General features: G+C 36.4%; 1 protein-coding gene across 2 annotated transcripts in view; it reads right to left on the bottom strand.

Moving 5' to 3' along the window:
* The window catches only part of SLC30A7 (solute carrier family 30 member 7), an 87121-nt gene extending 71029 nt beyond the window's left edge, over positions 1-16092 (bottom strand). The window contains exons 1-3 of one of the 2 annotated variants that reach the window (XM_015073849.3): positions 15837-16090; positions 15514-15615; positions 2231-2344 (exon numbers count right to left, since the gene is read on the bottom strand). In XM_015073849.3, the coding sequence (XP_014929335.1) occupies positions 2231-2344; positions 15514-15615; positions 15837-15916 (296 nt within the window). In that variant the 5' untranslated portion in view covers positions 15917-16090. Of the gene's footprint in view, positions 1-2230; positions 2345-15513; positions 15616-15836 lie in introns of both variants that reach the window. The other variant, XM_053214535.1, reaches the window with a different exon arrangement.
* Positions 16093-16152: the final 60 nt, after the last annotated feature.

The following is a 16152-nucleotide window of genomic DNA, read 5'->3' as shown; positions in this document are numbered from 1 at the left end:
AGTCTATCCAGTGTCATTTTGATGTACTGGTACCTATATTTTACTGCTTACTACTATAGCAATCATTAATAGGTTCAAATGTTACATCAGATTTTATTCCCTAATTTTTTCCTTCTCAAAATAAAAAGGCAAACAAGGAAAAGATAGAATAAGAGATAAAAAGATGGCAAGAATATTACTCCCTCATATAAATGAGTTGAAGTTGCACAGTTAAAACCGCTATGGTACTGAAGGTATCAAAGTTATGCCTAAAAACCATCTTACAGTGGAGACTACGCAACCTAAACAGAAAACAACAGATATCCTAACGTGTAAGAACTGAGAACTTTTATAGTCACCTATTCTTTATCCCAAAAACTTGTTCAGTAAGATACTCTAATCAGATTTTTGATATATGATATATATGAATTACTAATTTTCCAACACAAAATTAGAACTTTACATGCAATTTTTCTTTAATGATTCAAAACACCCTTAAGAATCTTTTGATTGCATAATGCCATGGAAAATGTTCTCTTCTGAGTTGTTTGGATTTATTTATATACAGATCTCTCGCTCTAGTCTATAAAAACAGTATAATTAGTGTTTTTGCCTCATTTTTATAATCTTACAAATAATTATATCACTTCAGTTATACCCCAAATCAGCAAGTTTTGTCAGAATTTCATATATCTCTCTTTTGGCACTTGTCACAATGTACAGTCATTATGGTATTTTTACTGAACCATTTTTCCATCTGACCACAAGTTCCTCCAAGGCAGAAGACATATCTTATTCATCTTTATAAGAGGCAAAGGATTAGACTCACAGTGGGCCCTCTGAAGAGAACAAGAGCATGTACAAGAAAGACAGTGTGTGCTTGCTTGTTCAAGAACAAAAGCAAAAGGTGGAAAGAAAGAGGAAAGCAGTGAGGGAACAAGAGTAAAAGAACAAGGGGAGTAAGAGGCAGTGCGCTAAGAGAGTGGATATGAGCAGGCAGGAGAGAATGAGAGACGCTGCAAAGGAAAGAGAGCCTTCCAGGAGGAGGATCAGGGAGAGAAGGAAAAAGACTGGGAAAGGGAGAGAAGAAAGACTTAGGGCAGAAGAGGTTGAGAGAGAGGGAGAAGGAAATAAGGAAGACCTGAGAGATACAGCAGTCAAGGGTAGAGGGAGAGAACAAAGATGTGCAGGAGAGAGAAAGAGAGGAAGGAGAGGGTGGAAGGCTGAGGGATAGACAAAGACCATGAGCACAGGCACAAGGAACTGGAAAGTACAAGAGAGGAGGTTAGGGAGTTCCAGACAGATGACAGTGAACATGAGGATGGGGATGAGAGTGAAAGAGAAAAAAGTAGGAAAGAGTGAAGAAAGGAGAGAATGTGAGAGAGCACTCACAAGGGAGCTAGACAAGAGTCAACAAGTAAGAGGCAAGGGGGGAGCAGGAAGGAAAGAGAAAGTGGATGGGGAGACAGAGAAAAAGGGTACTACCTCTGAGTACTGGTTACATGTAAATATAATTACACTGCAAAATACTCTATGAACTCAAAAAAGAAAACACCCAGGCAGATCACTCAAACATCAGAAACTTCATTGCTTCCCCCAGTCAGAGATGGACAAAAGGCAAACCCTGCCTCGAAGGGTACGAGGCTTGGAAGTGAGACCAGATGTGCCAATATGGTCTCTTCAGCATAAAAACTCTCCAAATATTTGATTAGTTAGCCAAATTCAGCAAGAGTATGAAAAGAAGTATTTTTCATAAAAGCAGAACTGCAGAGGGTAATATAAAATCAGATTAGAAAATAATGATTTTAAATAAATTAACGGCAAAGTATCTCTTTAAAAAAGAAACATGACCATTTTCATAAACTGAAATATTTTTTTCTTCTTCTTAAAAAAATTAGGTTAAGAGTTGAGGAAGTCCCCTATCTAGCAAAAAATTTCACTTAAAATTTTCTGGTAAAACCAAGATGTCCTATCTCTAAGCAAAAGAACTTCGATGCAAAAACAAAAAATATATATATACTGTAGATTGCAATTACATACTGTTCAAAAACAGCTTAAAACTAATCCACCAAGTTAGGGAAGTGCTTGTTACTCTTGGGGAGCGACATGGGAAGGAACGAGAAGGAGGCATGAGGGGGAATTCAAGAGTTCAAGTTATACAAATGTGTTCAATTTGTGAATATTCATTATGCTTAAGATTTATTTTCTGTATTTCTTATACTTCGATAAAAAAGTTTTTAAAAGGTCTTACCCATAAGAGAAAGCATCATTATCTCTCCATTTGGAAATAACAGATGCTGCCAATCCAGCCAAAATGGCAGTGCTATCGAAAAACATGTGAAAAGAGTCGGAAATCAAGCCTAAGCTGTAAAAGAACAAACATATTGGCATATTATAATAGTAACCAAATAGTAGGCATCCTTCTATAAATTCTCTAAATATCCTTCTGCTCATCAGGAACTAATCTTCTAAACAGACAACCTTGAAATATGATACACAGAAAGACATTGAGGATAAGTTTTAAACATCTCAGAAGGAAACCCTCACACCCCCTGCCCAAGAAAAAAAACCAAGCTTCTACTGAAAGAGGGGTTTCTAGAAACAAAGCTAGCTGCTACTGGATGAGCAGCAGGAATCTGCCCACTCTCTGATCGCTGACAAAGGTCAGCCACCACTGAAAGAGAGAAAAAAAAACCAGCCATCACTGTCAGGGGCAAGTCTGAAGCCAGCTTGAGCCCAAGATCTTACATTGATATAAAGCAAAGGTCTGCTGTTGTTGGAAGAGGAGCAAGACAATCATTCCTTCTCTTGATACAAGGCTGCGGAGAGAGGTGGGAGAAGGGGCAGGAACACTAATAATAACCACTCTGGCACTCAGGTGACAACGGACTGCCTAAAATTAAAGCTCCAGCAGGAGGACCAAATTCTCTCTCCCCACAACCAAAGCCTTGACTAGAGTACAAAACAATAGCAATCTACCACTGAGAGCTGAGCAAGAGCACAGAGACTCCCCTATGGAACAGGTGAGTGTGACTTGTTGAAAGCTGAGAGTAGAGCAAGAACACTGAGAAAACCCTCCAGGGCCCCAGACCCTACACTAAACACAAGGTGGTAGAAGCCACTAAAAAAATTTGAAGTTGGTAGCTTGTTGAAACTAACTAGCAATAACAAAAAACACAAAACCCAACTAGCCAACTATGGATCAGAGACTCAAAACCCCACACTAATGGCCTGACAAAACAACAGGGGTACACATTTCTGGGCATAGATACTATCAACCTTGGTCGCTGTTAATCTTTTAAACATAAGATCCAGCACTCAATAAATATTTATAAGACACATAATAAGATCAAGGGGCAAAAACCAACCAACCAACCAACCAACCAACCAACCAAACAAACAAAAACCACTGTCAAGAGCTAAAGCAGTCAAGAGAATCAGAACCAGAAAAGGCCTAGAGACTGGACTAGGATAAGGACTTTAAAACAAATATGATTACTATGTTAAAGGATGTTGTATAAAGCTGTTGAAGATTCATGAACAAACTGAGGACTTGCACGTAAATAAAACTATAAAAGAATCAAACGGAAATGACAAAAACATTTTTTAAAAATCACAATATTGAAGAGAAATAATAACATACATGGGCTTCTGAGCAGATGGGACACAGACAGAAAGAATCATGTCAAGAGAAATTATCTAAGTAAAACACAAAGAATTAAAGGAGTGGGGAAAGAAAAAACACAGAACAGAGCATTCAAAATCTGTCACATCTATCAGAGACTCAAATACAAATATTTGGATTCTCAGTAACAGAGGAAAAAAATAGGGTAGAAAAAGTATTTAAAGAGAAAATGCTGGAGAGTTTTTGAAAACAAACCACATATTTAAGAAATTTAATAAACCCCAAGCAGGGGGAAACCCTACATACCTCACAAACTGCTCAACACCAAAGAAAAAAGAGAAAATCTTGAAAACAGTAAAAGGAAAAACAAAGATAAGATTATTAGTATATTTTTAATCAGAAATTACTCAAGGCAGAATAATGGAGCAATGTCTTTAAAGTACTGAAAAAAAAATGCCAACCGAATATTCTGTATCTAACAAAATATATTGAAAAATGAAGGCAAAATAAAGATTTTTCCAGACAACCAAAGCTGACAGAATTTACTGCCAGTAGATCTGAGTTAAAAGAATCAGAAGTTCTTCAAACAGAAGTAGGATAACAGATGGAAACAGATTTGCATAAAGAAATGAAGATCACTGAAAATGATAAATATGTGAGTAAATAAGAAAGATACTTTTTCAGGGTGCCTGGGTGGCTCAGTTGGTTAAGCATCCAACTCTTGATCTCATTTCAGGTCTTGATCTCAGGGTCCTGAGTTCAAATCCTGCACTGGGCTCCACACTGGGCATGAAGCCTATTTTTTAAAAAAAAGATAATTTTTCCACTTTTAGTATCTTTAAAAGATCATTGAGAACAGAAAAAAAAAGAAAAAAAGAAAAGAAAAATAAACAAACCAAAAGTGGTTCTGTGAAAATATCAACAAAATTCACAACCTGTAAGTAGACTAACCAAGAAAAAAGGTAAAAGATTCAAATTACTAAAATCAGGAATAAAAAAGAAAAATTACCACTGACTTTACAGAAATAAAAAGGATCATAAGAAAATACTATGAACAATTATAGGCCAGCAAATTAGATAACATAGAGGAAACAGACAAATTCCTAGAAACAGTCTTGCAAAACTAAAAAAAAATTTTTTTTCAAATATAACAAGCAGACAAATTGAATAATTGTAAAACTTCCAACAAAGAAAAGCCCACACCCAGGCAGCTTCACTGGAAAATTCTACCAGACATTTAAAGAACAATAGATACCATCCCTTACAAAGTCTCCCAAAACACAGATGATGAAGGAATGCTTCCCAATTCACCGTGTAAGAGCAATATTACCCTCATACCACATGAGACAAAAGACATCACAAGAAATGGAACAGACTAATCTTTTGCAAATATACACACAAAAATCTTCAACATACACTAGCAAGTGAAATCCAAGTATATATATTTGAAAAGTACATACCACAACGAAGTGAGATTTATACCAACAATGCAAGGTTGATTTAATATATGAAAACCAATCAATCTAACACATCATATCAACAGAATAAAAGACAAAAACCACATGGTCATCTCAACAGGTGTAATAAGAGTTTGACAAAATTTAACACTCCCCTTTATATTAAAAACACTCAACAAACTTGGAATAGAGAGAACTTTCTCAACTCTTAAATGGCATCTACCAAAAACCCAGAGCACCATTAAAGGCCAAGGACTTTCCCCTAAGATCGGGTATAAGGATGTCTCATCTTGCTACTTCTATTTAACATTGCACTGGAGGATCTAACAAGGGCGGTTAAGCAAGAAATTAAAAAAACAAATAAAAAAATAAAAAATAAAAAGTGAAGGAGTAAAACTATCACAATTTGCAGATGACGGGGATTTTATATATACAAAATTTTAAGGACGCTACTAAAAACCTATTAGAATAGATGAATTTGGCAAGGTTGCAGGATACAAGATCAACATACAAAAATGAACTGTATTCTTAATAGTAGTGATGTAAAAAAATAAAAAAGATTTCCATTTATAATAGCATCAAAAAATAAAATACTTATGGGGCGCCTGGGTGGCTCAGTCAGTTAAGCGTCCGACTTCAGCTCAGGTCACGATCTCACGGTCAGTGAGTCCGTGAGTTCGAGCCCTGTGTCGGGCTCTGGGCTGATGGCTCAGAGCCTGGAGCCTGCTTCTGATTCTGTCTCTCTCGCTCTCTGCCCCTCCCCCGTTCATGCTCTGTCTCTCTCTGTCTCAAAAATAAATAAACGTTAAAAAAAAATTTTTTTAAAAAATAAAATACTTATGAATAAATTTTACAAAAAAAAGTGTTAAATTTATACTCTAAAACTATAAAATATTGTTGAAAAAAATTAAAGAAGACCTAAATAAATGGAAAGATATCTGTGTTTATGGATCAGAAGACAACATTGTTAAGATGCCAATATTTCCCTAGTTGATCTACAGAGTCAACTCAAACCTATCAAAATCCCAGTTGACTTCTTTGAAGAAACTGACAAGCTGATCTTAAAATTTACATGGAAAAGCAAGGGACCTAGAATAGCCAAAAAAATACTGAAAATGAAATCTAAAGTTGAAAGACTCATACTTCCCAATTTCAAAACTTTACTATAGAGTTACACTAATCAAATAGTATGGTGCTGGCACAAAAATAAACAAATAGAGCAACGGAATACTATTTAGAATCTAGAAATAAACCCTCACATTTATGGTCAGCTGACTTTTGACAAGGATGTCAAGACATTCCAACAGTGGAAAGAATAGTGTTTTCAACAAATGTGTTGATACAACTGGATATCCACAGGCAAAAAATGACTTTTGACATTATAAAAATTACCCAAAAATTAACCCAAAACAAAATTAACCCAAAAAAGATCAAAGACCTAAACATAAAAGCTAAAATATTCGCCACCTTGGATTAGGCAATAGTTTCATATATATAGAAGACATCAAAATCACATGCAATAAATGAGAAAACAGAAAATATAGACTGGATATCGCTGGAATTTAAAACTTTTTTTTCTTCGAAGGACATTATTAAGAAAGTGAAAAGAAAATGCACAGGTGGGAGAAAATATTTACCAATTCTATATATGACAAGGGGTTTGTATCCAGAATATATGAAGAACTTTTTTTTTTTTTTTTCCAGATTTTATTTTTAAGTAATCTCTATACCCAACCTGGGGCTCAAATTCACAACCCCAAGATCAAGAGTCACATACTCCACCAACTGAGCCAGCCAGGCACCCCTACATGAAGAACTCTTAAAACTCTTCCAAAAGATAAGGCGCTTGGGTGGCTCAGTCAGTTAAGCAACCAACTCTTGATTTCAGCTCAGGTCATGATCTCGTGGTCTGTGAGATCTAGTCCCGCACTGTCAGCACGGAGCCTGCTTGGGATTCTTGCTCTCCCTTTCAAAAACAATAAACAAATGTTTTTAAAAAACTCTTCAAGAAGATAAGTAATCCAATTTCTTAAATGAAACAAAGAATCTGAATAAACATTTCTCCAAAGAAGACACACAAATGGCCAAAAAGCACATGAAAAGATACTCAACATCATTAACAACCTTTCAGGGAAATGCAGGTCAAACAATGAGAAACAGCTTCATAACCACACTATGACAGCTAAATCAAAAAGATCAATAACAAGTGTTGGTGAGGATGTAGAAAAATCAGAATTCTCCCACACTGCTGAATTTAATTTGGCAATAAAAATAGATGAATACTAATACACGTAGAATATGGATAACCTTTGAAAACATTATGCTGGGTGCAACAAACCAGTCACAAAGGATTATACACTATATGATTCCATTTACATGAAAAGGCCAGAGTAGGCAAATACAAAGAGACAGAAAGTAGATTAGCAGTTGCCTAGAATTAGGGCAAATCAGGGGATAAGGGAATTAGAGGGCGATGGCTAGGGGTGCAAGGCTTCCTTTCAGGGTAATAAAAATCTTCTAAAATTGATTGTTCTGATGGTTTTACAACTCTGTGAACATACTAAGAGCCATTCATTCATATACCTTAAATGGGTAAATTGTATGGTATATAAATTATATTTCAATAAAGCTATTTTTTAAAAAATGATAACTATCTAAAGCAGGAATCAGCAAGCTATGGCCCAGACTACCATCTATTTTTGTAAATAAAGTTTTATTGGAAAACAGTTACACTCATCTGTTTATATACTGTCTATGGTTGCTTCTGTGCTTTTACAGTAGAATGGAGAAGTTGTGACAGAGACCTTATGGCCCTTAAAGCTTAAAATATTTGCCATCTGCTGTTCAGATAAAGTTTGCTAACCTCTGGTACAAAGCAAAAATAGGTACTGTATTATGGGGTTTAAAACACGTAAAAAGTGAAATGTATGACAATAATGGCACATAGGACAGAAGGAAATGGAAGTGTAATATTGTAAGATAAACATATTATTATTTGTGGTTAAGTTAAAAATTCATATTACTCATGCTAGAGCAACCACTAAAAAAAAGGGGCATAGAATTCTGTACCAACACAAAACACATGTCCTGCTACCACTGGAAAAGGAGCAAGAAACTTACTCTCACCCAAGACCATCCACATGTACAGAGCAGAGTTCTGCTTTCACAGAAGGGGCAAAAATGTTGGGGGGAGAAAAAAACCTACTCCCAGGGCCCAGGCTCACGGCGCCTGCCTAAGGGCCTGGGTTAAGTTAAAAACGCCCCTTTGCTCTCACAAACTTAGCACTGAGTAACAAGAAACAGCAGTCTGCAGCTTGCTGGGATCGGTGGGGGAGGGTAGCCATGCCCCATTTGAAGAGTTATCTCTGTACTGTGTTACAAAACCACCAATAAAGACATTGCTTCTGATTTTGTTTTCTCTTCTATGATAAAGAACTAATATGGTAAGTTACTTTTAAAATCTAGTTTCAGGGGCGCCTGGGTGGCGCAGTCGGTTAAGCGACCGACTTCAGCCAGGTCACGATCTCGCGGTCCGTGAGTTCGAGCCCCGCATCAGGCTCTGGGCTGATGGCTCAGAGCCTGGAGCCTGTTTCCGATTCTGTGTCTCCCTCTCTCTGTGCCCCTCCCCCGTTCATGCTCTGTCTCTCTGTCCCAAAAATAAATTTTAAAAAGTTGAAAAAAAAAATTTTTTTTTAAAATAAAATTTAGTTTCAGAAAATTCTCTCTCTATTCTGATAAAATGTAGTTGTGTTGTAGTAAAACCTGACAATGAGAATTTTTACCCATCGTGCCTTAACTTTATGGAATTTTATAACTAAATTTAAAAGTCAATTTCAGTAACTACATTAATTTACACTTTTAGTAGGCTTACTTTTTTCCTCTCTATACACGATTCTTCATGTTTTTATTTCTATAACTTAAGGATTCTATTATATATGTTACTTTTATTCTTAAATGGCCATAAATTAGTTGTAGAAGAAGGCAGGGTATTCATTCTAAATAAATATAAATGATACACTGATGTACACATATATTTAGTAAAACCTGCTGTGAGTTGAATTGTGTCCTCTTCTAAATTCTTAAGTTGAAGTCCTACATCTCCAGTACCTCAGCTGTGAGCTAATTTGAAAACAGGGTCACTGCAAACATAATTTATTAAGATTAGTTTAGCAAGGTGGGCCCTAATCTAATATGACTATTGTCCTTATAACAAGAGGAAATCTGGAGACAGACATGCACACAGAGAGACTACTGAGTAAAAGATAAGGCAGATATCAGATGAGGCTTCTACAAGCCAAGGAATGCCAAAGATTGCCAGCAAGTCAACTGAAGCTAGGAGAAAGCATGGAACAGATTCTTCTATGCAGATCTCAGAAGGAACTAACACTGCCAATACCTTGATCTTAGACTTTTAGTTTCCAGAACTACAAGACAATAACTTTCTACTGTGGTACTTTGTAACAGCGGCCCTAGCAAATTAATACACACTAGCACTATCTTCTTTGCAACAAATTTATTTTAAACATATTTAGTGGACACCAAACACTGCCTACATGGGAGGGAAATGGTAAACCTCTTCTGTACACCACAGCAATTAAGTTCCCTTTTCAAGAGGTTTAGATATAGCTTGGCAATTTTAATACTCATCAAAATGAGATTTTAAATTTATTTAAATTTTAAGTAAATTTAATTTTCATTAAAGATTTTTTTTTCAGAGTGCATGCATGCACATGCACGCACAAGTGGGGAAGGGGCAGAAGGAGTGGGAGAGAGAAGCTTAAAGCAGACTCTACGCTCGGCGTGGGGTCCCACGCAGGGTTTGTTCTCATAACCATGAGATCATGACCTGAGCCAAAATCAAGAGTCAGACGCCTGACTGAGCCACTCCGATGCCCCCAAATGTTATTTCACTTTTAGTATACTATAAAATATGATTCTACCTGAAAACCCACTCCCTCTTCTAAAGTGGAATCATGTTCTCTTAAAGCATTGCAATGTTTTTTTAAACCTGGTATCACGATTTGAAAATTACTCAGCTGCAACTATATAGACAAACTCAAATGAAAGAGTCTACTTCTAGTTCTCTGTTCTATCATACATCAAAACCCTACTCATGAGGAACGTCAATTTTATTGTTCATCTTCAATATTAGCAAATGTTTCTTATTATGAATTGTCATTTAAACCGCATGGCATAAATTTCCTTGTAAATAAAGACAGCATAAGAATATTTCAGGTTATATGATTTACATACCAAATGTAACCTAATAAAGAACAATTAGTTGTTAAAAGCAGCATACCTGTTTTAGGCTCCCATCTTTAAACACTGTCAGTTTCTCTAAAATTAATTTGTAAACTTTTTTTAAGTGACTACTTTCTAAAGATATTTTAATAAGGAAAACTTCTTAGAACATAAAAGAGAAACCTGATCACTGAAACAAAATATAATAAATGTGAATAAAACATTTAGCAAAAGAAATTCTCAAAAAAGATTTTATTTAAGGTCACTGGGGCAAAAACAAACAAAAGGGAGAAAGAGAGCCCATAAATTGAGATTTCAGAGACATATCAACCAAATATGCTTGGATAGGAGTTTGGATCCAAGTATGATTTTGTTTGGATTAGATCTTATTTGGATTCTGACTTACAAAACTAACTGTAGAAAGAATTTCTGAGATAATAAGGATCATCTGAACCCTAACTGGACATTTGATATTAATAAATTCCTAATTTTTAAAGATGAGAATGGCACTGGGTAGTATTATGGGGTGGGGGGGACTTTTCTTATTAGAGACTCATACTGAAGTAGTTAGAAAGGAAATTATATTTGGTATCTGTGTTAAAATAATCCAGTGGTGAGACAAATAACACAGAGGAAATGAAATAGACTACATGTTGATAAATGATGGGAACATGAGGTCCATTAAACTCTCTTTTCCTTATGCTTAAAATTTTCCAAAATAAAAAATTTTAAAAAGATCTGGTAACTAAGCTAACAGTATACGTATAGTGTGTTGTTAAAGATTAATTCAAAACTGAAGACAGGGAATAATCATGATAAGTTTCCATGAGATGGAAAGTATAAAAACTTAACTACCAATTTATTAGGAAGAAATTAGAATCCTGTCATTTGCATAAGTTGTTAAACTAATGACAGTTATGGTAAAAAACCCACAACTCTACTACATTCCATTATATAATCCCTTACTTAAAAATATTCTTAGCAAAGGGGCGCCTGGGTAGCTTAGTCAGTTAAGCATCCGACTCCGGCTTGGTCATGATCTCACAGCTCATGAGTTTGAGCCCCACATAAGGCTCTGTGCTGACAGCTCAGAGCCTGGAGCCTGCTTTGGATTCTGTCTCCTCACTCTGCCCCTCCCCTGCTCATGTTCTGTCTCTATTTCAAAAATAAATAATAAACATCAAAAAAAATTTTTTTTTTAATTTCAGCAAAGTGGAATATTTGCCTGCATTTTTAAGGTGAATAACAAAACTACAGGAAAGCAGAAGTCATCACCATAAAGTGGTAAACACTGTCTTTTAAGAACGGAAAAGTTGATAAAAGACAAAGATAACTATGTTTTAATTCTATAGAAAAATGCGATTAATAGAAGCATTTTCTTTACCGAGTTACTTTACAAATATATGACATATTATACAGAAGTAGGAACAAATCAATGTCCAGTATGGCCTCACACATTTCCTGAACAAATATTTACTTTGGTAATACAAAAACATTTACCTTTAGAGTTATATGAGTTCCCTCTATGTCTAAGGGGAAAATTGTTCCAACAGCTTTGGTAAAAAATATTACTGAAGTTTTCTAACAAACAGCTAAGTACAGTTAAAAGAGCATAAGAACAAAGGAAACTATAGTGGAATACTAGGAAAAAAATCACAGTATAGTAGAAAAGAAAAATCCCTGGACAGGTGCTTCTAGGCTTTACTGCTACTCTGGGGGAAAAAAAAAAAACCAAAACCTGGGCCTCAGTTTTCTATCTATAGAAGTCAGACTAGCTTATCTCTTTCTAGTCTCACTTCCTGAGCCTACAGTATCCATATATTTCCTTTCTTTTTTTGGCAAAGAATCCTTAACTTTCAGCAGAATACCTGTTTGACTGGAACAAAGATGACATTTGCAAGTAGGCATGACCAATAAGATAAAGGCTTAGCACTGAACTGTAAGTGTTCTATGTGTGTCCAGAAAAATCTCCTTAAAAGACACTATATACACTTTTTACCTCTTTTTCTCTCTGTTTTGGACAATCTGCTGCTAGGGATAGTTGGAATGACAGCCATCGTAAAAATAAAAGTTTTGTGATATGTAAGAAATCATTATTTGGGGATTTTTCTGTAACTTGAAAAAGCACTTAACCCTAGATGGTACAAAACCACATACTTATACTATATTAACTCGAGATGAAGTAGTTACTCAACAATAATACCAAAAGAAAATAAAATGATAGAAAGAAAAGAATCTTAAAAGGAAAGATCACATATGGTATCCCCATCATTTTCTTAACTTCAAAGAATAAGAGAAAAGAGGAGTTGTAAGGTTTTCCTCCTCTCTAATAGGGCAGTTAGTACACTTAGTGTCGGTAGATTAATTCCATACATTCATTAATCCTTCATTCCTTCATTCAGCAAATATACATTAGCCATACTATGTGCCATGTACTAAGGTGCCTGAATAAGATAGAAAAGATCTCTACTTCAAGGAAGCTTACATTATAGCAGAAAAGTAAAAGGCAGTGGATATTTAAAGGTGGAAAAATACACAAAGAACTTAGCTATTCTTCCACCGATGACACATTCTCACCATCAAAAATATGAACCAAGTCCTTCCTTTAAATAATGAAGGCTCTAAACAAGAAGCAGAACTATTTATTTTTTGCAACTAGATCAACAACTGTTTCTATTAACCTTTATTTGTGAAGACAGCATGTTTTATTCACCTTTTAATTCTATAATGGAAAAAAATTCTTGACATTTCATGTTCATAACATCTTGAAACTTAATTTTTATAGAATGAAAATGAACACAGAAATGACTATGACAAACAAAATAAATTTTGGTGAGACATTTATTCAAGGAACTTAAAATCTAATTGAAACTTCAGGAACAAAGATAATCCAATTATATAAGGAAATTGTTGACCAGTCAACAAAAGGGACTGAAAACTGAGATATCTAAATAAGACACAGAAATCCAGATTATGAAAAGGCCCAAGCAATTTTTAAACCTGTCAAGGCTTCAATAGCAATGTATTTGTACTTCCCACTCACTGATAAAAATTAATATCGGTAAGTGGTGTGGACATGGATGTTAGTATAATGATGAATACCTACTAAATGATTTAGGTAAGACAGACACTAGCTCAGAGCTAGATTTCAAATGTGGAAGATATAATAACACAAAGAGAGTAAATTGTAGGAAAAGAGATCCTAAGGTTAGAAAAACAAGCCACCAAAGGGCAGAAGAAAAAGTCATGTACCACTGACGTTTTCCTTTGGTACTGGTGACTAATGGCAAACGGCTTGGAAAACAATGGTTTTAGTACAGTGATTGAACAATGCAGGCTTGTTCACTTATATGCAGTTATTTTTCAATTTGGTACAGTACCAGAAATGTATTTTATCTTCCTTATGATTTTCTTAATAACATTTTCTTTTCTCTAGCTTACTTTATTGTAAGAATACAGTACATAATACACATAATATATAAAGTACATGTTAATCAACTTTATCGCTAAGGATTATGGTGGACAGCAGGCTATTTGAAGTTAAGTTTTTGGGGAGTCAAAAGTTATACACAGATTTTTGACTGTACAGGGTTCATTTCCCTAATCCCCATGTTGTTCAAGGGTCAACTGTAATTTCTTCAATAGATCTCTACAGATCAAAAAATTTACTTTATACCTAACTTTCCACGAAAGAAGTGATGTGGGCACTTCAAATATAATTCCCCTGAACAAGACATTTCACATAGTAATTTATGCCATAAAAGGCCACAGTGAAAGATAATGTATTGTAATGTAAAGTGTACATATATAAACCAAGTTATAGCCTGAATACAATCAGTACACATGCCACAATATGGCATAATTTAAGAAGAGCAAAATATATTATAAACACTGTATATTTACAATAAAGCATGATTATTATACTATAACATAGTGTTTTTAACATGCATAATACATTGAAGAATATTAATATTACAGGATACGAATATCTGCTTCTCAGAGGGTTCAAAATGGTTATTACATACACTAAGATTTTACTATGTCTCAATATTCCTTTTCAAGTAGTGACTAAATCAATAACCTTCATAATGTGCTGAGTATTTTTCATAAAATTGAGTTGACATCTGAACTGAAGTCCACTTTTTCATATAAAAATGTAAATGTCACAAAAAATGGTGCTCTTATTTAACGTCATTGTTCAATCTCGATAAAGATCAAGGACAGCAATTCTCTCTAAAAATGGACTACAGAGGACAGAGACTAACTCTAAGTAACAGAAAATAAAGCATAAATAGCATAGGTTCTTAATCTAGGGTTCAAAATCTATTTCAAGGAACTCCATATCACTCCTGAAGTTTTACATAAAATTTTGAGGGTTGGCTTTTATCAGATTCTCAAATGAGTATGAGATTTAAAGAGGAATCTGCACACTTAGAAATGTAACGATCTTATTGTTAGCTGCACAATTTTACAAGACCTTAAGTTATTCAACAGTAAACACCTGGAAATAATAATATTTCAATTCCAGAGTTCCTGGATTTATCTCTTCCCAAAGCAGGTTCAAAAACAAAAAAGCCCAAAGATGGCACAAAAACCCATCAATTCAGGGGCTGTAAGTTTTTAGAAAACTGTACCGGATTTTCTACTGCAATCAAGACCAGAGGAAAATCATGAGACAGTTGCAGCATAAAATGAAAGAGAAGAGAATGACACATATTTCTTTGGATAGCTTCTTTATAAAGCTCTTAATAATAAATTAGGTTGAACATCTAAGATATTCCCTCTCAGATCTTAAGGGTGAAATCCAGATGCCACTCCCCCAGAAAGAAGCAAGGAACACTCCCACCCCAAAGAGGCAGGAAACAGGTTTCTTCTAATTCCAAGAAAGTGGGCAAAGCTAAGGATTGTAGTTAGGGATGACTCTTTCCATCGGCCAAAATGAAGAAGAGACTGGTCACTCTTACTTGACGGGGCGGGGGGCGGGAGGCGGATGGGGGCGGGGACCCAAATCTTAATAACTGCTGCAAGTGATGGGCCCCGGATCTTAAACGTAGCCTTGCCAGATTGCTGTGGATATGAGAAAGCAACTCAGCAGCAGAGCTGAACAGCAAAGACCTGAACCTTCTGGTGAGGAGCTACGTGGCATTAAGCAAACAGTGCTTCGTTTCCCCCACCCCCTGCTTCCGCCCAAACCCTTTTCCCTTTGGTTACCAGTTGCTCCAGATGCCGTAGAGTAGTTCAACAAAAGCGAAAGAAAGGTTCAGGCACAGGAAGAAAAACAGGTTCCGGGACGTCTTGTCCGACAGGATAGACCTGGGAGTGATAAAAGTGGAGAAGAGGCGGGAGAGTCAAAGGGGTGCCAGGACCAGGAGGCTGGGTCCCGGTTTAAAGACCCTCCCAGCCCAAACGCTCCTTTCCTCACAGCGAAGGAAGGTGTCCCTGATGCTCCCTCCCTGGATCTCGGGCCATCCTTAGGTCTGGGCCTTCTCCCCTACGTCCGGATACCCCCTTCCCGCAAAAACAGCACCCCGCACCTAAACCAGCCCGAAATCTTGCCGAACAGATTGAACTTGGGTGGTTTGTATTCATCGTCCTTGATGGACAGGGGTAACATCTTCTCTGCCCGGCGAAGGGCCGGGTCTACTCCCCTCTAGTAGTGGCTCCGTGGGTGATGGTAGTGACAGCGGCGACGCCTCAGGTGGGATTCCCCAGCGTTTGTCCCGGGCCGCGTGCCGCTTCGAGACACAGACAGACACAGACACACACCCGGGAACTCGCCGACTTCCGGCCCGGGCCGCGCAACGAGTCCTGGGACGCGAAGGGGGGAGGCGGGGCTGGGGGGCGGGACCT

Source organism: Acinonyx jubatus, chromosome C1, assembly GCF_027475565.1.
Source record: "Acinonyx jubatus isolate Ajub_Pintada_27869175 chromosome C1, VMU_Ajub_asm_v1.0, whole genome shotgun sequence".
NCBI classification, from domain to species: Eukaryota; Metazoa; Chordata; class Mammalia; order Carnivora; family Felidae; genus Acinonyx; species Acinonyx jubatus.
The sequence above is the reverse complement of the archived record's forward strand: the minus strand, read 5'-3'. Positions and strand labels throughout refer to the sequence as shown.